The sequence below is a fragment of the Bos taurus genome, chromosome 11 (assembly GCF_002263795.3).
Source record: "Bos taurus isolate L1 Dominette 01449 registration number 42190680 breed Hereford chromosome 11, ARS-UCD2.0, whole genome shotgun sequence".
NCBI lineage: Eukaryota > Metazoa > Chordata > Mammalia > Artiodactyla > Bovidae > Bos > Bos taurus.
Genome location: NC_037338.1, coordinates 101,558,972 through 101,577,529, shown reverse-complemented (window position 1 = coordinate 101,577,529; position 18,558 = coordinate 101,558,972). Strand labels below are relative to the sequence as shown.

At 52.0% G+C, this 18,558-nt stretch overlaps 1 protein-coding gene across 16 annotated transcripts in view; it reads right to left on the bottom strand.

The window, feature by feature from the left end:
* Positions 1-18,558, bottom strand: part of PRRC2B (proline rich coiled-coil 2B) — an 84,415-nt gene that overhangs the window by 44,033 nt on the left and 21,824 nt on the right. For 14 of the 16 annotated variants that reach the window (XM_024999593.2, XM_024999601.2, XM_024999598.2 and 11 more), the window contains exons 2-7: positions 12,005-12,174; positions 10,843-11,020; positions 8,713-8,815; positions 6,365-6,437; positions 2,278-2,421; positions 162-403 (exon numbers count right to left, since the gene is read on the bottom strand). In XM_024999593.2, coding sequence (XP_024855361.1) covers positions 162-403; positions 2,278-2,421; positions 6,365-6,437; positions 8,713-8,815; positions 10,843-11,020; positions 12,005-12,119 — 855 coding nt within the window. In that variant the 5' untranslated portion in view covers positions 12,120-12,174. Of the gene's footprint in view, positions 1-161; positions 404-2,277; positions 2,422-3,406; positions 3,491-6,364; positions 6,438-8,712; positions 8,816-10,842; positions 11,021-12,004; positions 12,175-18,558 lie in introns of those variants that run through there. The other 2 variants (XM_024999594.2, XM_010810520.4) reach the window with 2 other exon arrangements.

Genomic DNA, 18,558 nt, shown 5'->3' with positions numbered 1-18,558 from the left:
AATGCAAAAGCAATGGAAACCTTCAGGGTAAGGCACCAGGGCAGAGAGACTGGGCGGGGATGGGGGACGCCCACGGAGGACATTCAACCCCGTGAAGTAGGTTCTGCTGGACATGAACGATCTGACTCTGTGGGGACAGAATGCACACTCTGAAGACTTACAAAGGCAGGAAGCATGTCATGGTATGTAGGTGGGTGGTATACACTCCCCAAGAACTGTGAAGCCCCTCTGCGGACAGGCTGAGGCGGGCGGAGCGAGGGGTCCTTAGACTCGCTGGCGCACGCCGAGGAGGGGGCTCCGTCTCCCGCACTCGAATTCCTGCTGCCCAGCTCAGTTGGGGAGGCGCTCAGAGACGTGGCAGAAATTATGTTTCGCCCACCGCCCTCCCTCCAGCTTGTCACATCTGGAAATGGAAAGGGGGCAAAAGGGGAGAGGAAAGAGGAGGGGGGAGGAGGGATTGTATGAGGTTCTGAAGGTCAAGGGACCCCCCTCACTCACCAAAAATTAAAAAAAAAAAAAAAAAAACCCAAAGTGAAGAATTGAGTCGACTGGTCAAGTCTGTAAGGGAAGGTGGGGGGCAGACATCTGGCCAATGAGTATGAAACTGCTGAGGGTGTCTGACTGTCAGAGAAACACAAAACACAGTCTCCTCAGAGGGAAGGCAAGTGTAAACAAGGGGTGGTCTTCCTTCATCAACTCAGAGACCACACAACCTGAGACCTAACACCCCAAAGAGACCCAGAAGGTCCCATAAGAGCAGTCTTGGGCCACTGTTTCCACTAATACTGACCCAGTCCCATTGGGATTGGTACCGGGCTTGGCACTGGACTTGATGTTGGAACCAGAGTTCCTGACGCAAGTTCAAACACTGCTCAGCAGTGCTAACTCTAGTCAGGGACTTCCTAGATGTGATGTAGAAAACAGCTACTGGTCCCCTCAAGTAGGGGCTGGAAGGGTCTGGGCCCCTCTGCCCAGGCCTCATCCCACCTGCTCCCACAGTGGCCTGGGGGAACCTCCTGCAGTTCACAGACTGAAATTTGCCAACCCTCTCTGACCATCGTTTTAAGATGATGCTTTCTCCTGCTCAACGTAGCAAAACCTGGTGGGATTACAGGCCAACAAGGAATCAGATGAGCCAAAAAGACTTCTCTTTTTAGTCAACTTATAGTTACAGAAGTTGAAACATGAAAGGTCCTTGAGTACTTGACCCCTAAGAGAATGGAACCCAGGATCGGAGCCACAAAGTCACTCTGTTCCCAACTCTTCAGTCCCCTTGTACATGACCTTAGCCAAGCCCTGGTCACCCAAGGTCATCTGCTTGTTCATCTTCTCAAACAATGAGACAGAACTGATTCCAGAAACTTCTTCTAGTTCTAAACTGTTACAGTCCTACAGCAGCTCATCTTAATTAATCCCAGAAAGTTGATGTTTTTAGCCTAAGAAATCTGATTATATATTTGGAACAAACAAAATAACCCAGCATAGACCACTGAGAAGACAGTATGTTTTATCAAAGAGCTGCATGGTGATCATTTCATTTATAGGATATCCATTCTGACTCTGGGATAACTTGGGAATTAATCAAAACAAGCAGATAAAAAAGTCTCTCATATTTCAAAACCTGATCAACTCCCCACCTCAAGGGCTATTTCAGAATCCGTGATTAAAACTGATGGAAAATCCCATTCCCAAACAACACCTTAAATTCTAACCACCCAAGGCTATGAAAAAAAAAAGTATTACCGATAAGAATTGCTACACAACCCTGCTTACCCCTTGGCCAGACCCCAGATGAGGGGCCATGGAGATGAGTGCTGGGCTGGCTACTCAACCAGAGAAACATGTTAAAAAACAGATTCTAATTCGGCTAGTGGGTAGGAGAGGGCTGGAAATCAGACTTAACGAACGCCCAAGTGATTCTGACAGGACTCAGCTAGCTCTGGAAACCACTGCTTAGAAGATAAGCTCTTGAACTGGGAATCAAGTTAACTGGCCCTTGGTCCAGCTGTCCCTACCGTGACCACCCAGGCACAGCACAGCCTCCGATGACTGCTGGGAAGACGGACACAGGCCTGGACTGACCCAAAGGACGGGAAGGGAGGCGCGACCTTCAGCCCAGCGCGGGAAGTGAGTGCACAGACACAAGGACCCGGTACAGGATCGGCAGCTGTGCTCTCCAGGCAGGGAGCCTGGCTGCTTGAGAGATGGCTCGTGTCTGAGAAGTAGAAGCTGAAGGGGAACTCTCCTGTTCCCAGACGGGGGCTGCAGCTCACTTACTCTGAGGGCGGAGGCTTGGTCCTGGCCCATACGACGGATCTAAGACGCCCTTTTCTTTGCCAGCCTTGTCCTGCCCTCCAGCTGCTTTCAGCGTCGGAAATTCCTCGGGAGAGAAGGATAACAGTCGGCTTGAGGCCCTTAAACCTGTCAAGAGAATCAGAAAGACTCAGGGGGCAGGTGAGACTGGGGTCCATGGTTCTCTGCTTCAGCCTTGGAGCACACTGGCGGCCCCACCACTCTGAGGGCGCTGCTTCCCGCGGTGCCGTCTGTGCTGGCCTTCTGTGCCCACAGAGTGGCACCAGGGTTTCCTGAGGATGACAAGGGGAGGCTGCCTGCAGACCGCAGCAGGCCCCCTGCCAGAGCTGGTCACAGACAGCAGGGGTTGGGTATGGCAGCTACTGTGGTCTGAGCCTTCCTTCCCACTCCTGGAGGAAGGCAGTATCGTCCTTTCGGCGGTGGTCCTGGGCAGGGGGAGCCAAGCATGGTCTTTGGGGAAACCTATCCAGTGGAGTCAGCAGCTTTTGGGTGGAGGTAACGCCCCTCCCCAACACCTCACAGCTCACACTGCCTCCTGGATTGTCTGTCCACTCTAGTAAACCATTTCCTACAAAGCTCCTCAAGTTCTGCAAGGCCAAACACTCTAACTCTTATAATCCCAGGAACAACTTCTTTCCTTGTTCTTTCATTCAGTCCCCAACACTATCAACCCCTGCAGAGAAATAGCCTTTCCTGAGCGTCGCTCCTACCACTCAGAGCAAGGAGCACTGGGACCCTGCGATCATCTCTTCGATGAACGGGTACTGAAAAGTGATGCATTTTAGGGCTTGGAGCGGGACTGGTCCCTTCAGGGAACACACAGCGCGTGTGCAGCACCACGCAAACTTAACAGCAGCAACATTACACAGTAAAATATCCAACCGTGGCTCACCTTGACCCCCAGACAGACCCAAGTCTGTCCCTAGGAATCATTGATCAGAGGACCTGCTGACGACAGCAGACTTTGTGAGAAAGAGGCAGCAGGGTTAGTGCAGAAGCTCAAGGTGGCCATCCGTTCACCATCCCCCTTAGTAAAAAGGTCCAGGGGGGGTCAAATGAACCCACCAGGGGGGTAAACAGACACATTACTAACCAATGATTCACTTGAGAGACAATCGCCAGGTGTCACGAAGGAGGACCATTGCTCTCACAGTTGCCTCACTGTATCAAAAGGTCACTGGCAGGAGTGAAATATGAAAGTCAATACTTTAAAAGCATGAACAGACGGACTTCCCTGGTGGTCCAGGGGTTAAGACTCCGAGCTCCCACTGCAGGGGAGCATGGGTTCCACCCCTGGTCAAGGAATGATCTCACATGTCATGTGGCCACACACACACAAAAAAGTAGACAGTGTGAAGTCAAAATAATAACCAAAAAAACAATAAAAGCCTAGTACTTTTTTCCTGTCTTGATAATCATGAAGCTGATATTCTAATCATGAATAAAACTTGCCCTCCAGAGATAAAAAGGAGAAGGTGAAGAACTCCAGCATTCACAGCAAAGTCATACTCCTAAGGTAATGCTCACCCAGCACTCCCTCCTGCCCTCTGCTCTCTGCCAGGAGGAGCAGAGACAGCACAGTCAGGGGCTTCTCGCACAGCCCCAGAGGGACCTGCTTGCTGGTGCTTCAGGCAGCAGAGCCCGCGGGCCACGCACCTCCGGCCTCTGCCTGAACCACACAGGCAGGCCTAGGCCTGGGCCTGGTCCAGGTGAAACAGGCCCGGGACCACCCTCCACATGCAGAGTCTGTCAACTCCGGAAGAACCTCAACAGTGCCAAAGTCGTGACAATGTCCGTGCACAGCCCTGGAAGCCTCACAGGCTGTAACCCCCGCGTAGAAGGGGTCATAGTCAGCACACGTCTTTTCTTTCCTCTTGGGCTACTGGATTCTGCCGCCTCCCAGACGAGCTACCACATGTTGACAGGATATTTTACTGTGTTTTAGAATTATTTTCTAAACCAAGTTTTATTTCCATAAGTAAATCAAAAGGTTCAAAGGTAAAAAGCCTTAAAGAAGAATCAACAGAAACCCTCCTCCCACCCAGGTACCCAATCTTTCCACATCAAAGAAAAGTGAAAGTGTCAGTTGCTCAGTCGTGTGGGACTCTTTGCGACCCTGTGGATTACAGCCCGCCAGGCTCCTCCGTCGATGGGATCTTCCAGGCAAGAATACTGGAGTGGGTTGCCATTTCCTTCTCCAGCGGATCTTCCCAACCCAGGGACTGAACCTGGGGTCTCCAGCTTTCCAGGTAGATTCTTTTCTATCTGAGCCACCAGGGAAGCCCTGAGCTACGTCAAATGTCCTCACAAAATATGCACTTTTCTGTTTTGTTCCCTCTCTTCCTTCCTCTTATGTTTCCCTCCAGAAATTTTTTTTTTTAATGCACATACATTTTCTAGAAATGTATTTTCTCTCATCCTGATTTTTTGCACAAATGATAAAATACTCTACGTACTATTCTACGCTTTTTTCACTTAAGAATATGTCCTGGAAAGCTTGCCAGATCAGTAGAAAACTGCATTTTTTTCCTTCTAGCCAAACAGCATTTCATTAAAGTACCATAATTTGATGGACATTTCAAGTGGCTGCTTCCAATCTTTTGCGATTACAATGTGGCAGTGAGATCTTGGGTCACACAGCTGTAACAGGTATCACTTGCAGGGTGATCGCCCCACAGAGGAACTGCCAGGTCAGAGGGTATCAGGCTGGTACTGATAGGCAGTGCCAGGCTGCCCTCCATAAGAGCTGTGCCAACTTCAATTCAAGTAACCTCTATTGTTCCTGTTCATTAAAAACAAGTTCATTGAACTTACTTAAAAATACTTCAACTTCACAGAAATAGAGGATACAGAGAGCAAAGACCCACTGTGAACAGCCCAGTGAACGGTCTCCACAAAGCCTCTGGAAGGACCTTGTGTAGGTCTGAAAGGCCCTGTCACACCCCCCACCCACCCCTCTCTGCTTGTCTGGCTCCCTCCACCTCGCCCTCCCGGCTGGAGCTGCGTGTACCCGCCACACCAACTGACTGACATCCCCACTGGAGACGGAGGACGTTCTGCATGGCAACCCAACCCAGAAGGGCCCGTGCTCAGGGCATGAGAGCAGCCAGGTGCGCAGGGCAGTTGGCGCGTGGAGCTGGTGTCTACTCTCAACCATGACACGTGAGGCCTGGCAAGGCCTCGGCCGGCAGGGATGCGCAGAAGACAGAGGCAATGCCAGGACAGGGCTGAGGGTAAAGACGGTGGCCTGCGCTGGTCATGGAGGAAAGGGCAGCTGTGGTCGAGCCGCTCACACCTCCATCCCTCTCCTTCCAGCTCGGAGCGCTGCCTGGTGCCACGCCGTGCTAGAAACACACCCCCAATACTGGAAAACCAGGAGAGTCCAGAGAGAAATCCGGATGTTTGGCTCCTTGCAAAAACACCTGCTGACCTTGGGCCCACAGCCCAGCCCCCCGCTGCACCACGCAGCCACTGTACCCTGGCCTGCCCTGGGGCCATCTCAGCGTGCCACTCAGCACTGACCTAAGGCTCTGGACACTTCCTCCTCCCACGCGCCCTCCGCCATCCCTGGGCTGAATAGCTGTCTGAGTGTGTCTCCCTGTGTCAGGCAGGACACTATGGCAACAAACCCCATGTAACCTCTGCCTGCTCTGGTGCCACCGTCCAAAAGCTAGCAGCTCAGCTCCCAGGGCTGCTGATTTACAAACCCGGGCCGCAAGCCAGCCCCTCCCTGGTGGGGCAGGGAGGAGGCGGGTGCTCGCTGAGTGAGGACTTGTTCCTTTAGCAGCTCAGCCAACCAGGGTGTGCAGGGCCAGCGCTGGGGTCTCCTCCGCACACCTGGGGGACTGTCTTCAGTGATAATGTTCAATGAGACCAGAGAGCTGACATGGTCCACAGAATCAGCGCCTCCATCCCAGGCAAAGGCAGTACCTCGCTCAGCAAGGACAGTCCACAAAGCTTCAGGCTAAAGACCGCCTGGACTGAACTGGGACAGTCCAGAAAAGGTACTCGTCCCTCCCACAACCCAGTGCGACACCACATGCTCACTTACCACCTTCGTGTCCTGCTGGCTTTCCATTCAGCTGTGCCCATGACTTTGGTCCACCTGGAGCTGAATTTGTATTCTGAAAGAAGGAAGAGAATGAGAACAGGGCCAGCCCAGCGGGCTGCTGTCCATGCCCCGACCGTGTCACAGCAAGGTGCCCCGAGGCTACATCGCTGTACCCACTACCACCAGCTGGGCAGGACCCAAGCACACGTGCTTGCCACATAGCCTTCCACTCAGGAAGCAGCCCGGGCTCAGGAAGCACTGGCCACATGACAGATACAGAGCAGGCCGGAGGGCAAGCGGCCAGCCCAGGGTCACAGAGCAGAGCCGGAGCCACAGCCTGGAACACGTGCCCACACAGAGCTCCTCTGTCTTGCTCCAGGGACAAGACCAAACCCAACTCCAGTGCGTACCTTAAAAACTGCCACTGCTAAGAGAACACACGCGTGGGAAAGCTGACGTGCCTGCTGTGTCGCTGGCCAGCCCAGTACCACTTCCCATGGCTATTGTCATCTTCCAAGGCCCGACTCCCCAAGCCCAGCCTTCCACTCCCGCCTAATCTGGGCTCGCCAGCTAGGCGCAGCTTTGCTGAAAGCTCCCTACATGCAGACCAGGTGCCAGGCACACCAGGGTCACCTGGGTTAGACACCCAACTAGGGAGGGAGGACCAGGACTTGTTCCCACCCTGCCAGGGTCCAAAGCCCCTTCAGGTCCCCAACCACTGAGCTCAGCTGCCTCTCCCAGCAACGTGCCTTAACAACTGAAGGTAAAGATACACAAAACCAAGCTGACGCAGCGTGACGGCTCATCACCCACTGGACTGGATCCCAGATCAAATAATTTCCTCCTTCTTTCCTCCCCTGCTGCCACCTCCACACACGCTCAGGGCAGACGGTGGTCTCTCCAGCCTGCAAGGCAGAGCTGACCAGGTGCAACAACTCATTTATCAAACACTTGCCCCAGTGACCTGGAATGCCCACAAGCCCTGGGGAGTCTGAACAGCTGGGGGCCGGAGGTAGGCCTCCAGACCAGGAGGCAGAGGCCCCAGGTCACTGCTATCCCACAGCCACCCCCTTGGGGTCTGCAGTCACAGGGCCCCTGGCCCTCACCCACCAAGGGCACCAAACTGGAAGAGAAGGCCTATGGGGCCGGCCAAGGAAGGGTTACTAACACTGCAGCAAATCACGTGCCCAGAGTCGAACTGCCTCTGAGATGAGGTTTCAAAGCCGGAAAACACTGGGGGTCTCTTCCTCTCACCATCTCTGCAGGAGAGGAAAGCCAGGAAGCGCCAGACAGAGGGGCCGCGGGCTGGCTCCAGGGCATGGCCAGACCCAACCCCAACAGTCCCACAGCACCCATGCTCCACGGGAGCCCAGGCACCGCGCGGCAGGGGCGCAGTGAGCTCATCTCCAACGGGCTCGAAGAGCCAGCTCTGACACAGAGCCAGGGCTGCAGAAACAACCAAGGCCCCTTAACTGCACTCGGTCTCAAATCTGGGAAAGAGACACGAACTCCATGATACCCACTGTTCAACACGCCTCAGTGGACTTAGGCTGGTGAACATGGAGTCTCACATGAACGTAGATTTTTTTTTTCTTCTTTTCCTTTGATTTAAAAGCACAGTTCAAAAAATAATAATAATTAAAGCACAGTTCAGTGTTGGCTGGAGGAGGGTGTCCCTCTGGCAAAGCCATGAATGTTCCCCACAGAGTGGTTCTTTTAAGACAGCCAGCGAGTGCCAGGTATCTGTCCAGATTTCCAGCTACCAGCCTCTGTAACCCACAGACGCTGATGGACCAAGTACAGTAAGACTTCTTGATTAACCATGATTTTCTGTTTAGAGGTGTCTGAAATACATCAACAAATGAAGGATTATACCTCATTATTCCACAAAGTGTGTTCTGAGAACGCTAGTCCCCAGAGACAGTTTGCTAAAAGACATTTCCAAGGACAAGTAAATTCAGGGACTGCTGTCCACAATGTCCTTCACCTGGAGACCCAGGACACATCAGCATACTGAAGATACAGAGAGAAAGTCTGACACTAAGAAAACCCAATGAAGGCGACTGCTTTGTTTTGCTTTCTAAACTCACCAGACTGTTGAACCTCCTGTGGCCTAATGCTTGCTGTCTCCTTATGGCTCTCGCTTCCAGGGAGACACTGGGGGGCCCGGATCTAGCATGCAGCTGCTCAGGTGACTCACCTTGAGCTAAGCCAACAGGAATCCAGCTAGGCATCTACATTCTATCCTGAATCTGGGTCTTTCTTGAAAGTCACTCTTCAGGTTGGCCTCTGGATTGGGCAGGTCACACGGAGCCACCCTTCTCGGCGACAGGGTCCCCAGCACCTACCTCCTGACTGATCGACTGTGTCGGCTTCTGCAAATTGGAGACAGATTTCTGCAAACCCGGCTGCGGCAGCAACTCCGGCGGCTGAGAGGCCGTCACACTGGAACTGGACAAAGGCAGGACACACATGAGGATCAGACAGGCCATGGCCTCAGGGTCCCTCCACACTCCAACCTCCTCTGGCGGATAAAAATACCTCCACCCGGCAGACTCCTAGGCTGGCCAAGAGAACGAGAAACTGGACCACATATGAGGTCTGCTCACCGACGCCTAACAGGATGGCCAGTTCTCTGCCTTCCTGCACAGCTTCTGTCTGCAAAGACTGAAAGCCCGCTGTGAACAACAAAGGGGCGAACAACAAAGAGACGGAGGATCTGCCACAAGGGCGGCTACAGCGGTGGGTGGAGGAGCCCCCGCCTCTCACTCCTGACCAAGGGTTCACAGCTCCTCAGGGGCTGACCACTCTGAAACAGGAGATTTTTTTTTTTTAACCTATTGGTTTATGAAAAAAAAATATATGCTCAAGGCAAAAATAAATACATACAATACAGAATGTGTCACCATCTCATCCTCCAGAGAGAAACTCTAGCAGATTTTTCTACACACGTTAGCATAGTACTTTTTAACACAAGTGGTTTAACACCACACACACACCTCAGTAACTTGTGTTTTACTCCGTACCCGACATCTTTCTATGACAACACATGTGGATCCACTGCTTTCTTCTAATGACACAGGCGAAAGGCCTAGAATGTGCCAATCTCCAGGTTCTCTTCCATGACAGATAAAACCACAGCGAACTTCTCTGTGTGCTCCACACACCGTGTCCCAGCAGGGGTGGCCCTCCCCACTTGGCCACCTCCCCGACCACCAGGGAGGGGCAGCAGAGACACAGTGCCGGTGTCTGCCGCCACTACCAACGCTCTCCACTTCTCGCTGGCAAACATGCTTCAGCACACCAGCCCCATTCAAGCTGCTTGATGCCATGCCGACGGTGCATTAAGACTGGATAAAAGGAGGGAGCGAGCTTTTGTCCTCTCTCTCTAGAACTAGCAGTAGCAGAGGCATTTCACTGCTTACACTGAAACGTGTAGCATCAGTTTCATTAGAGGCTGCAGTGTTTATGATTGACAGGAAGAGTAACATTGACATCTGCTACCCACCAGGCCCTGTGCCAAGCACGTAACCCGTGTCTTCTCGTCCCTCTCCTGTAGCCGCCCCTGGAGCCAGGGGTTATTTGTACTTCACAGGAGGACACTGATGGTCAGAAGTCAAATGGTTCCCCAGCTTCCACAAAGCTAATAAATGGCCTGGCTAGAAATCACACAGCAGTGTCTGATTCTACAAGTCACACTATACCATGAATCGGGACAATTCCTATTCAGACTGTTAGGAAATGTTTACAATATTTGGTTATTACTGATCGATCACCTGGCCAAATAATCTGTTCACTCTCTACATCTTGTCTGAATTAACTACAGGAAGCTTTGGGCCATTTTCAATTAGAGAAAAGGACCCTGGTTGGCAGGCCGTGATCTGGGCCACCTTTACTTTCTGGGTCCAGAGTATCAGCAGCCAGACCTCAGGGACACAAAGGTGGACGAGGCCAAACTGCTCCGTTTCCACCGCCTGACAAGCAAACCCCAGCAGCCGGGTTCTGCCTGCCGGCCTTAGTGACACCATGTCCCTCCCTGATGCTTTCCTGCCCGTCCCCGATGCAGGGCAGCTGCATACTGACGCGGAGTGCCTGGACCCAGTGTGGCTCTCCTCAGTGACCAGGTCGTGGGGAGCAGGGCACCTGCCTGTGTGGGGCGCTGCGATCCCTCAATGCAGAAGGCTCCTCCTTCTCCACCTGGGGCTCAGCACCCGGGGACCCCAACCAAAATCAAGCACTCGGCTCTGTCCACAGTGGCTTGTGCAGGAACTGGCTCGAGTCATTGCATAAGCTCCTCTGGGATTGACAAGGGCTTTTTTAATAAGGCACAAGGGACACTGATCACTGGGACTAGGTGGCTCACAGAAACCCTGCTGTTTGGCTCTAGGAGCCAGGAAGCGAGAAACAACTCAGCAGCAGGAGGAGAGGTGGAAGAGGCGTCCTCCAACTCCCGCCCACCGCCCACCCCTCACTCTCACCTCTTTGGGTCTTGCTGGTCCTGCTTGTTTGCCCATCCTGTTCCGTCCTTGGGTACTATCACGATGTTGGGGTCGTTTCCTTTGTTTTCAGACTTCAGGCTTGGCAGGTTTGCAGGTGGTGGCATGCGCCGGGCCGTGGCAACTTTCCCAAGACTTTGTAAGCCATGTCGAGGAATAACTGCGGGGGGAGGGATGGAAAGAGATGTTGCACAGGAAGTCACGGAAGCAGAGATGCTGGGTTTACTCAGCTGCTCTTCTAAACTCTAAGTGATGATGACAATGGCAACCAAACGAAACACGAGGGACAGATCTGCCATGAACACACACAGAAGGACTTCCCTGGTGGTCCAGTGACTGAAGACTCTGCAGTGCCAATGCAGGGGGCTGGGTTCAATCTCTGGTCAGGGAACTAGATCCCACACGCTACAATTAAGATCCCGCATGCTGCAACTAAAGATCCTGCGTGTGGCAACTAACGCCCAGTGCAGCTAAATACATACATAAAAATACTTTAAACAGAAACAAAAACACACAAAAGTGCCTGGTCGTAACTTGCAGTCACTTCACCAAGGACTTCAGAGACACAGGCTGCTGAAGCCACTGCAGAGGCTTCCGGTTACTTGTGGGCAGTAGGCTCAGGGAGTTTAAGTTTAGGACACAGTGAAGAGCCAGGCCCCAAAACGTCCATCCCACACAGTCACCAGCCCTCTGCAAGGGGAGACTGCTCTGGCCTCATGACAGCAGGACTGCGGGGACTCAGCCAAGCCTAAGCAGGGCCCCCGACATTCAAAAGATTCTCAGGGGGTGTGGACAGAATCAACAGGAAATTTTCCCACCAAGTTCCGGAACAGCAGAACCACAAAAGCTAAAAAGGGTAACTCTAGTGCAAATTAAATTCCATTCTACCCATCGGGCTCAAAATAGCCAGAGCTTCAATAAGACAAGACAGATGAGGAAAAAATCCTGCTACAGCAGTCAGGAATAGAAGTAGAGGGTAATGGCCTCCCCAATAACTATGCGGGTGACCCCATGGGCCCAGAAGACTGGCTTGTGTGGACCACATCTGTCTGACCAGACAGGGGACCCTAGGTTTTCCTGGTCCTAGACCCGAAAGTCTCACCTGAGGGAGAGCACAGGGTACTGGGCCCCCACCAGCTCTTACCTGAGGATCTGACTGAATCTACTGATTTTCCTTTATACTTGTCAAACAGGCTGAGAGTCGAATACTTGCTTTTCCCATCCTTGCCCTTGGTTATTTGCCCCAAACGATCGGACATTGCGATGAAATGTCATCTAGTAAGGAAATTTTTCTCGGCACCGCTCCCGATCTACCTTTGAAATGGGGGGAAAAAAAAGTGTTAATCCACCAGAACCTCTGATCCAGTGAACTGAAACCTTAGGGATCATGGATCTCCTTGAAGATGTGAAGAAAGCTTCGGACTCTGTCCCTAGAAAGATGCCCTTCCCACGCACAGGCAGCCTTTCTCACATTTAAAGAGCATCTTGTAGACACCACCCCACCTCCAATGATAGGAACTCTCCCTGCCTGCAAATCAGCTGCACTCTCTCACTCACCAGCCACAATGAGAGGTAAACTTCACACATCAGGCCCTCTGAATCAAGGACAGCTCCTCAAGGTGGAAAAACAAAGGCTCATCCCTTGTAGCACAACAATGTAACATCACAAATAACGCCTTCCTCATGGAAAGCTGTCCATTCCCAGGATGAGCAAAACCAAGCCAGAGGAAGTGTACAGCCAGGAAATCACCTGAAGCAGCTGGTATGGGCGCTTTTCAAACCAAAGAACCAGCACCCAGAGGGAAACACCTGTTCAGGCACCAAGAGCAGGGCTCTCTGAGGCATGGACAGGAGAGCAGGCCTCCTTGGGGAGAGGAGCCCATGTGGGCAGTACTGTCCACACCTGCCCTCCACTGGGAGAAAATCTTCAAAGGCCAGCCCAGGAAGCAGCGTCTCCTGAGTGCCACCTTCTACCTTTCCGCTGGCTCCTCCAGAAGCACCTTCCTTGTTCACTTTGGCATTCATCAATTTAAATACCCAGTGAGGCCACGTGCCGGGCACTGAGGACCACCGGCTCCAGTGCTTTCATTCTACACTCACCCTTGGCTTTAGGTTCTAAGTTTGATCGTGGGAGAACAAAAACTTGTACAAGTGACTGTTACTTCCCACTGGAATTAACATATGGGGAAAAAAGCTAAAGCATCAACTTAGGCCTAGTGATAAAATGTTTTCAATGACAAAACGGAAGTGAAAACATCCATGACTCACAACAGGCACCCGGCATAGCTGCTGCAGTCGTTTCGCCCTATTCTGAAGCCAGCACGGCCGGAGGAGCACAGCCAGTGAGCTGGGCGCATCCGTCCCTCCACTCATGTCACATGAAACATGACACTCGAGCCCTGCCGTCACTGTCTCGGGTGCAGGAACAGAGAAGCACACGCTCTGCATCTGGAAACACTCCAGCACCTCGATGGATACCCAGGGCTGAGCGTCCTGAGTTGCATACAATGTGAAGGGGTCACCTACCCAGCAGTCACCCTCCTTCACGGAAGTGCCCCTCTCCTCCCCACAGGGCTTCAGCCACCCAGGTACGGTGTGGCATGGCTTAGTTACTAAGTCATGTCTGACTCTTAGGACCCCATGAACTGTAGCCCGCCAGGCTGTTCGGTCCACGGGATTCTCCAGGCAAGAATACTGGAGTGGGTTGCCGTTTCCTCCTCCAGAGGATCTTCCCAACCCAGGGATGGAACCCGCATCCCCTGCATTAGCAGATGGGTGGGTTCTTTACCAGTGAGCCACCAGGACAGAGCCACCCAAGATGGGTACTTAACTCCCTTCCTCACTCAGATCCCGGTTTAGGCAGCCACAGCCGGCCAGGGAGAGGCCCCCACGCAGCCTAGCGCTCAGGCCCCAGGAGGCCAACAGTGTGGCAGTGGCCAGGAAAGGAGAGCGGGCCCATGAAGAAACAAACGCAAGTGCTCACCAAGATGGCCCATCAGAGCGCTCCACGCCAGCTCCCTCTCCGGTGCCTGCCCACATGCCAGGGGCTACACACCCTCTATCTTTAAATCCCCGCCTCTAAAGCTGCACACAGGGAGTTTCTGCCACAGTCAGAACTGGTAATAACTAACCTCCCCAGACTGCTTCCCAACGCTGGGCTGCAAGGCCCTGTAGGAAAGAGACTGGATCTTGTCCCATGTCAAAATGACCAGTAATTAATAAGCTTTCAAATGGAAAACCACCTGAAATTCTCCATTAAGACTAGATAAGATCTAATTTTCAGATGTTTCTGTCAGATAGAACAATAGAAAAGTTCACTAGGGTAGGAACATGAACCCCTCCCAATACACTCACGTGCGCGCACACATCACACTATTAACAAGAGCCCTTGAAAACTGCCCCCAAGGTGACAGCCATAGGCAGCCCCAGCCTGCAGGGTTCAGTCCAAACCATGGGTTGGCAAAATACTAGTCAGGCCCCAGTCAATGGCTCATTTTGTAAGGCCCTCAAGGTAAAGATGATTTCCACCCCCCATTTTCACACTTGTTTTTAAAAAATAAAGAATATGCAACAGGACATGTGGTTGGCAAAATCTGCTGACTCTGGGTCTAAAAGGAAAAGCCCTGAACACGGGAAATAGATGGGCACCCCTGAGGAGGCCCTACAGCTCCAGCAGGGGTCCAAGCAGGGCGCCCCACCAAAGTGGGAGCCGCCCAGGCAGAGGGGTGCAGTCTCATATTCATCAGTAGGGCACTACTCCACTGAGGACTCTGAGCACTCTCCACACACTCCCGCGGCCTGCTAAGTAACGGAAGTGTGGATGCCCTAATTCCCAGAACCCGTGAGTATGTTACCTTCCCAGCCAACAGGGACTTTGCAGGTATGATTAAATTGAGGATCCTGAAATGGACAGATCATCCTGGATTATCCGGGTGGGCTTAATGTAATCACAAGGGTCTTAGAGAGGGAGGCAGGAGGGTCAGAGTCTGAGTGGTTAACAGGAGCACAGGTTGGAGTAAGGCTCTTTAAAGGTGGAAGAGGACTAAGAGCAGAGGGGTGCAGGCCGCCCGGAAAAGCTGCACAGGCCAGGAAAGCCCCCAGGAGAACGCAGCCCTGCCGCTGCTTTGACTTCAGCCCAGCGACATCACTGCAGACTTCCAGCATCCAGAACCAGGACAGAATGTGTCTGTTTTGTTTTCAGCCGCTAGAGTTTTATGGTCATCAGTCACAGCAACAACAGAAAACTAATATATTCATTCATTCAACACGTCTTTACCAGGCAGGCACTGCCATGTGTCCACGCCCTGAGCTGGGCCTGGGATACAACCTCCGCCCCACGTCCAGCCTACACGTCTGCAGTCACATAGCTGATTAATAAGAAGCATGTTCCAGAATGTCTCACTTTAGCACTGTCGTGGGAAACGCTAAGTCACAGCCACATCTCTGCTCCCCCTGAACCTACAAACACTTCTAAACAAAGCCAGCGGTGCCTTCCTCCCAGCCACACAACTTGCAGGACTACAGATGCAGCATCACCCACTTAAATCCAGATACACTATTCCTTACTGAATTAAAAACCAAACCAACAAAGACAAGTGAAATAAAAATTATTCATCAGACATTCTGGGCAGTCAAAAAAATTAAGACTTGAACTATCACATAATCCTGACAATCCCACTTCTGGGAATTTATGCAAAGAATACGAAAATACTAATTTGAAAAGATGTATGTACCCCAATGTTCATCACAGCATTATTTACAATAGCCAAAAGGATGAACGAATAAAGAAGTTGTGATACATATACACAATGAAATACAAGACAAAACTCTGCCATTTGTGACAACAAGGATGAACCTTTAGGGTATAATGCTAAATGAAATACATCAGATGTAGAAAGACAAATATTGTATGATTTCAACCCACAGGTGGAATACAAAAATCAAACCAACAAACAAAAAATAAATGAAACCAAAGCAAACACACACACAGATACAGAGAACAGTGGTGAGCAGAAAGGAAGGGACAAGAAGAGGAAAAAATGGCCAAGGATCATCTGTATGATGGATGGAAACTTCATTTCTTGTGGTCAGCATGCTCTGGGGCACAAGAAATAGAAACACCAAGTTGTACAGATAAAACATACAATGTTATAAACCAGTGTTACCGCAATAAAAAATAAATCTTAGGGAATAAGTATTCGTTAGTCCAAATTTCCACCAGTTCACTGATACAAACAGATCTCCCTGATTCTGCACTGCCTGGGCCCCGGGGCAGAGGTCAGAGTGCACACAGGTCAGAGTGGACACAGAGCGCTCAGTGGGTTTCCTGGTGACACCACACCACTCAGAACTAACCAGTCCCCCCACAAGAAGCACTAGGGAACCAGAGCCTGACTGCACCCCCACTCTTGGCATCCTGGAAAAAAGTAAGGAAAATAAATGAACCAATGGGAGCTAAGGAGTGTTAATCGGTCAACAATTGTTGCTTGAATTACACCCTCTAAATAACTCAACCCCTCAGCAAATGCTAACTGAGCACGTACTACGTTTAGGGAATATGCTTTCTACTCCTTTTGACAAAAGCCCCTCAGTGAGGCCAAGACAGGAACACGCTGGGCTAACACCTGCTCTGAACCCATAGGCATACTTTTTAGAAGGCCCTTTTCCCACTTTTTAACCAAGTTATGTACTTGAGAACACTACCGGCCGCTCTAGACCTGTTTTCCCACACAGACTGAGGGACCACAGCCAGATTTCACAAATGCCAACAGGTTCTAAAATCAAACATACCCAATGTTAATAACCCACGGCCATGAAATTACGTGGTTTATTGTCAAAGCAGCGTCTCACCACACATCACGACTGGATTCTGCATTGCTACAGAAATCTGGGGTGCTAACAGGCAATGCGACTGAGTCACCATTGCTATGGAAACAGCCCCTGTGGGGGAGGGGGCCTGATACTTGTTCACCATAAGGCTCCACGTAGAGCGCACAGATGGACGTCCTTCAGGCCCAATTCTCCCTCCAGCAGGGCAGGCCAGTTACACACAGCCAGCCTGGCCAAACTGCGAGAGGCCGCAGGGGGCCCAGAGAGCAACAACTACTGGTATATACCTGGCCCCTTACAAAGCAAGGTTACAGACACCAGCCTCGGGGCACGCAAGGGTTCTTTGCATGAAGACTTCACTGAACAAATACCAAATACAAATAAACCCATTCTGGTTTCCCCAGCAGCACACAGGTATCCATCTCCTCCAAGAATCGGGGTCACGTCTAGGGCCCAGCTCTGCCCCACCTGCGTCTCTGGCTGCTCTACCTACCCCTGGGTTTTCACAAACATCAGGCCCAGAATACTGCTGGTATGGCTTCACCCAGCTTATGAATATCTGCTGAGTTTCTGGTCTGTCAATACACATGCAAAGATTACTAGTCGAGGGCTCCACTAGCCTGTCACATGGCAGAGACAAACATGTGGGTGTGGCTCGTGAGGCTGGGAGGCCAGAGAACACGCTTCTGGTGGGTCAGGGGCATGTCTGTTCAGCCTGGCTCGTTGGGGACGAACCAGTGGAGACTCCAGGTTCTGTGGGCGGCACAGAGCAAGCCTGGAGCCCAGCCAGGGCTCTCGCTCTGCACGCGCTCCCTTTTGTAGGCAGCAGAATTCTTATCTGGGGTGTTGCTTTTTTTTTCCTAAACAAGATCTAATTTGGGTCCTTGGTACTCCATCTACAGCAACTAGAGCCCCGTCCTGCCCTCCTACTGGAAGCCCTCCCCACCATCCAGGCCCGCCCTCCCCAGGCCCTGCCTGGGTCCCTGGGCATTCTCACCAAGAAAGAAAGAAGCAAAAAGCACCCCAAATCCGTGTGAAGACAACTTTAGGGGAATGAAGAAAAGGACATCTTAAATCCGGACCTGCCTAATCTGGCAACTTTCCTTTCCTAAAAGTGCTGAGAGGCCAGGCTCTACAAGAACAAAGGAGCCAGAAAGATTCGCCCACAAAGGCAACTTAATCCAGGCCCCGCCCCTCCAGACAGTAGTCCCAGCCGTCAGGTCACCAGAAGACGCCTGCTCTCGTCCACTAGAGGGAGGACCTCCCAGCTTCCAGCTTATAAAAAGCCATTTCTGAGTAATAGGATTCATTTCACTTCCACTTGGATACCAGCCAGCGGCAGATGCCCGCCCGCCCAGCCAGGGACTCCCCAGGGTAGCACTCAGGGACAGCGGGGCACCCGCTGACACTCGCTGCCCTCCATGCTCAGAAGACACTATGGGTCATCAGTCCGCTTTACAGAGAAGGACACTACATTATGGTCAGGACAGAGCAGTAAACCGTCCAGGGTCACAGGCCACTGAGTGCTGGGGCAGGCCTGGAGCCCAGGCGCGGACACCTGACTGCAGACTCTCTGCCCAGGGACCCTGACTCTAGGCTGCTGGGGCTCGGCCTGGGGGACAGCGAGTGCCCTGGCTCAGACATGTGGCAACCCTGGCTCAAAGGGTGCCTCCTGGGCGACTGTACAGATGACGGGACTGGACAAAGTGCTTAAAAACAAAACATTTTCTACACGCCAATGCTGCTGACCAACAACAGCCAGGTTTACATCGGGGCAAATCCAGGCTTTTCACAGGTGTCCCTGAGTCTGGCAACATTTGGGCAAATCATCTGCTTTCCTGAGCAGTCCTCAATCCTGAGGATACCTGG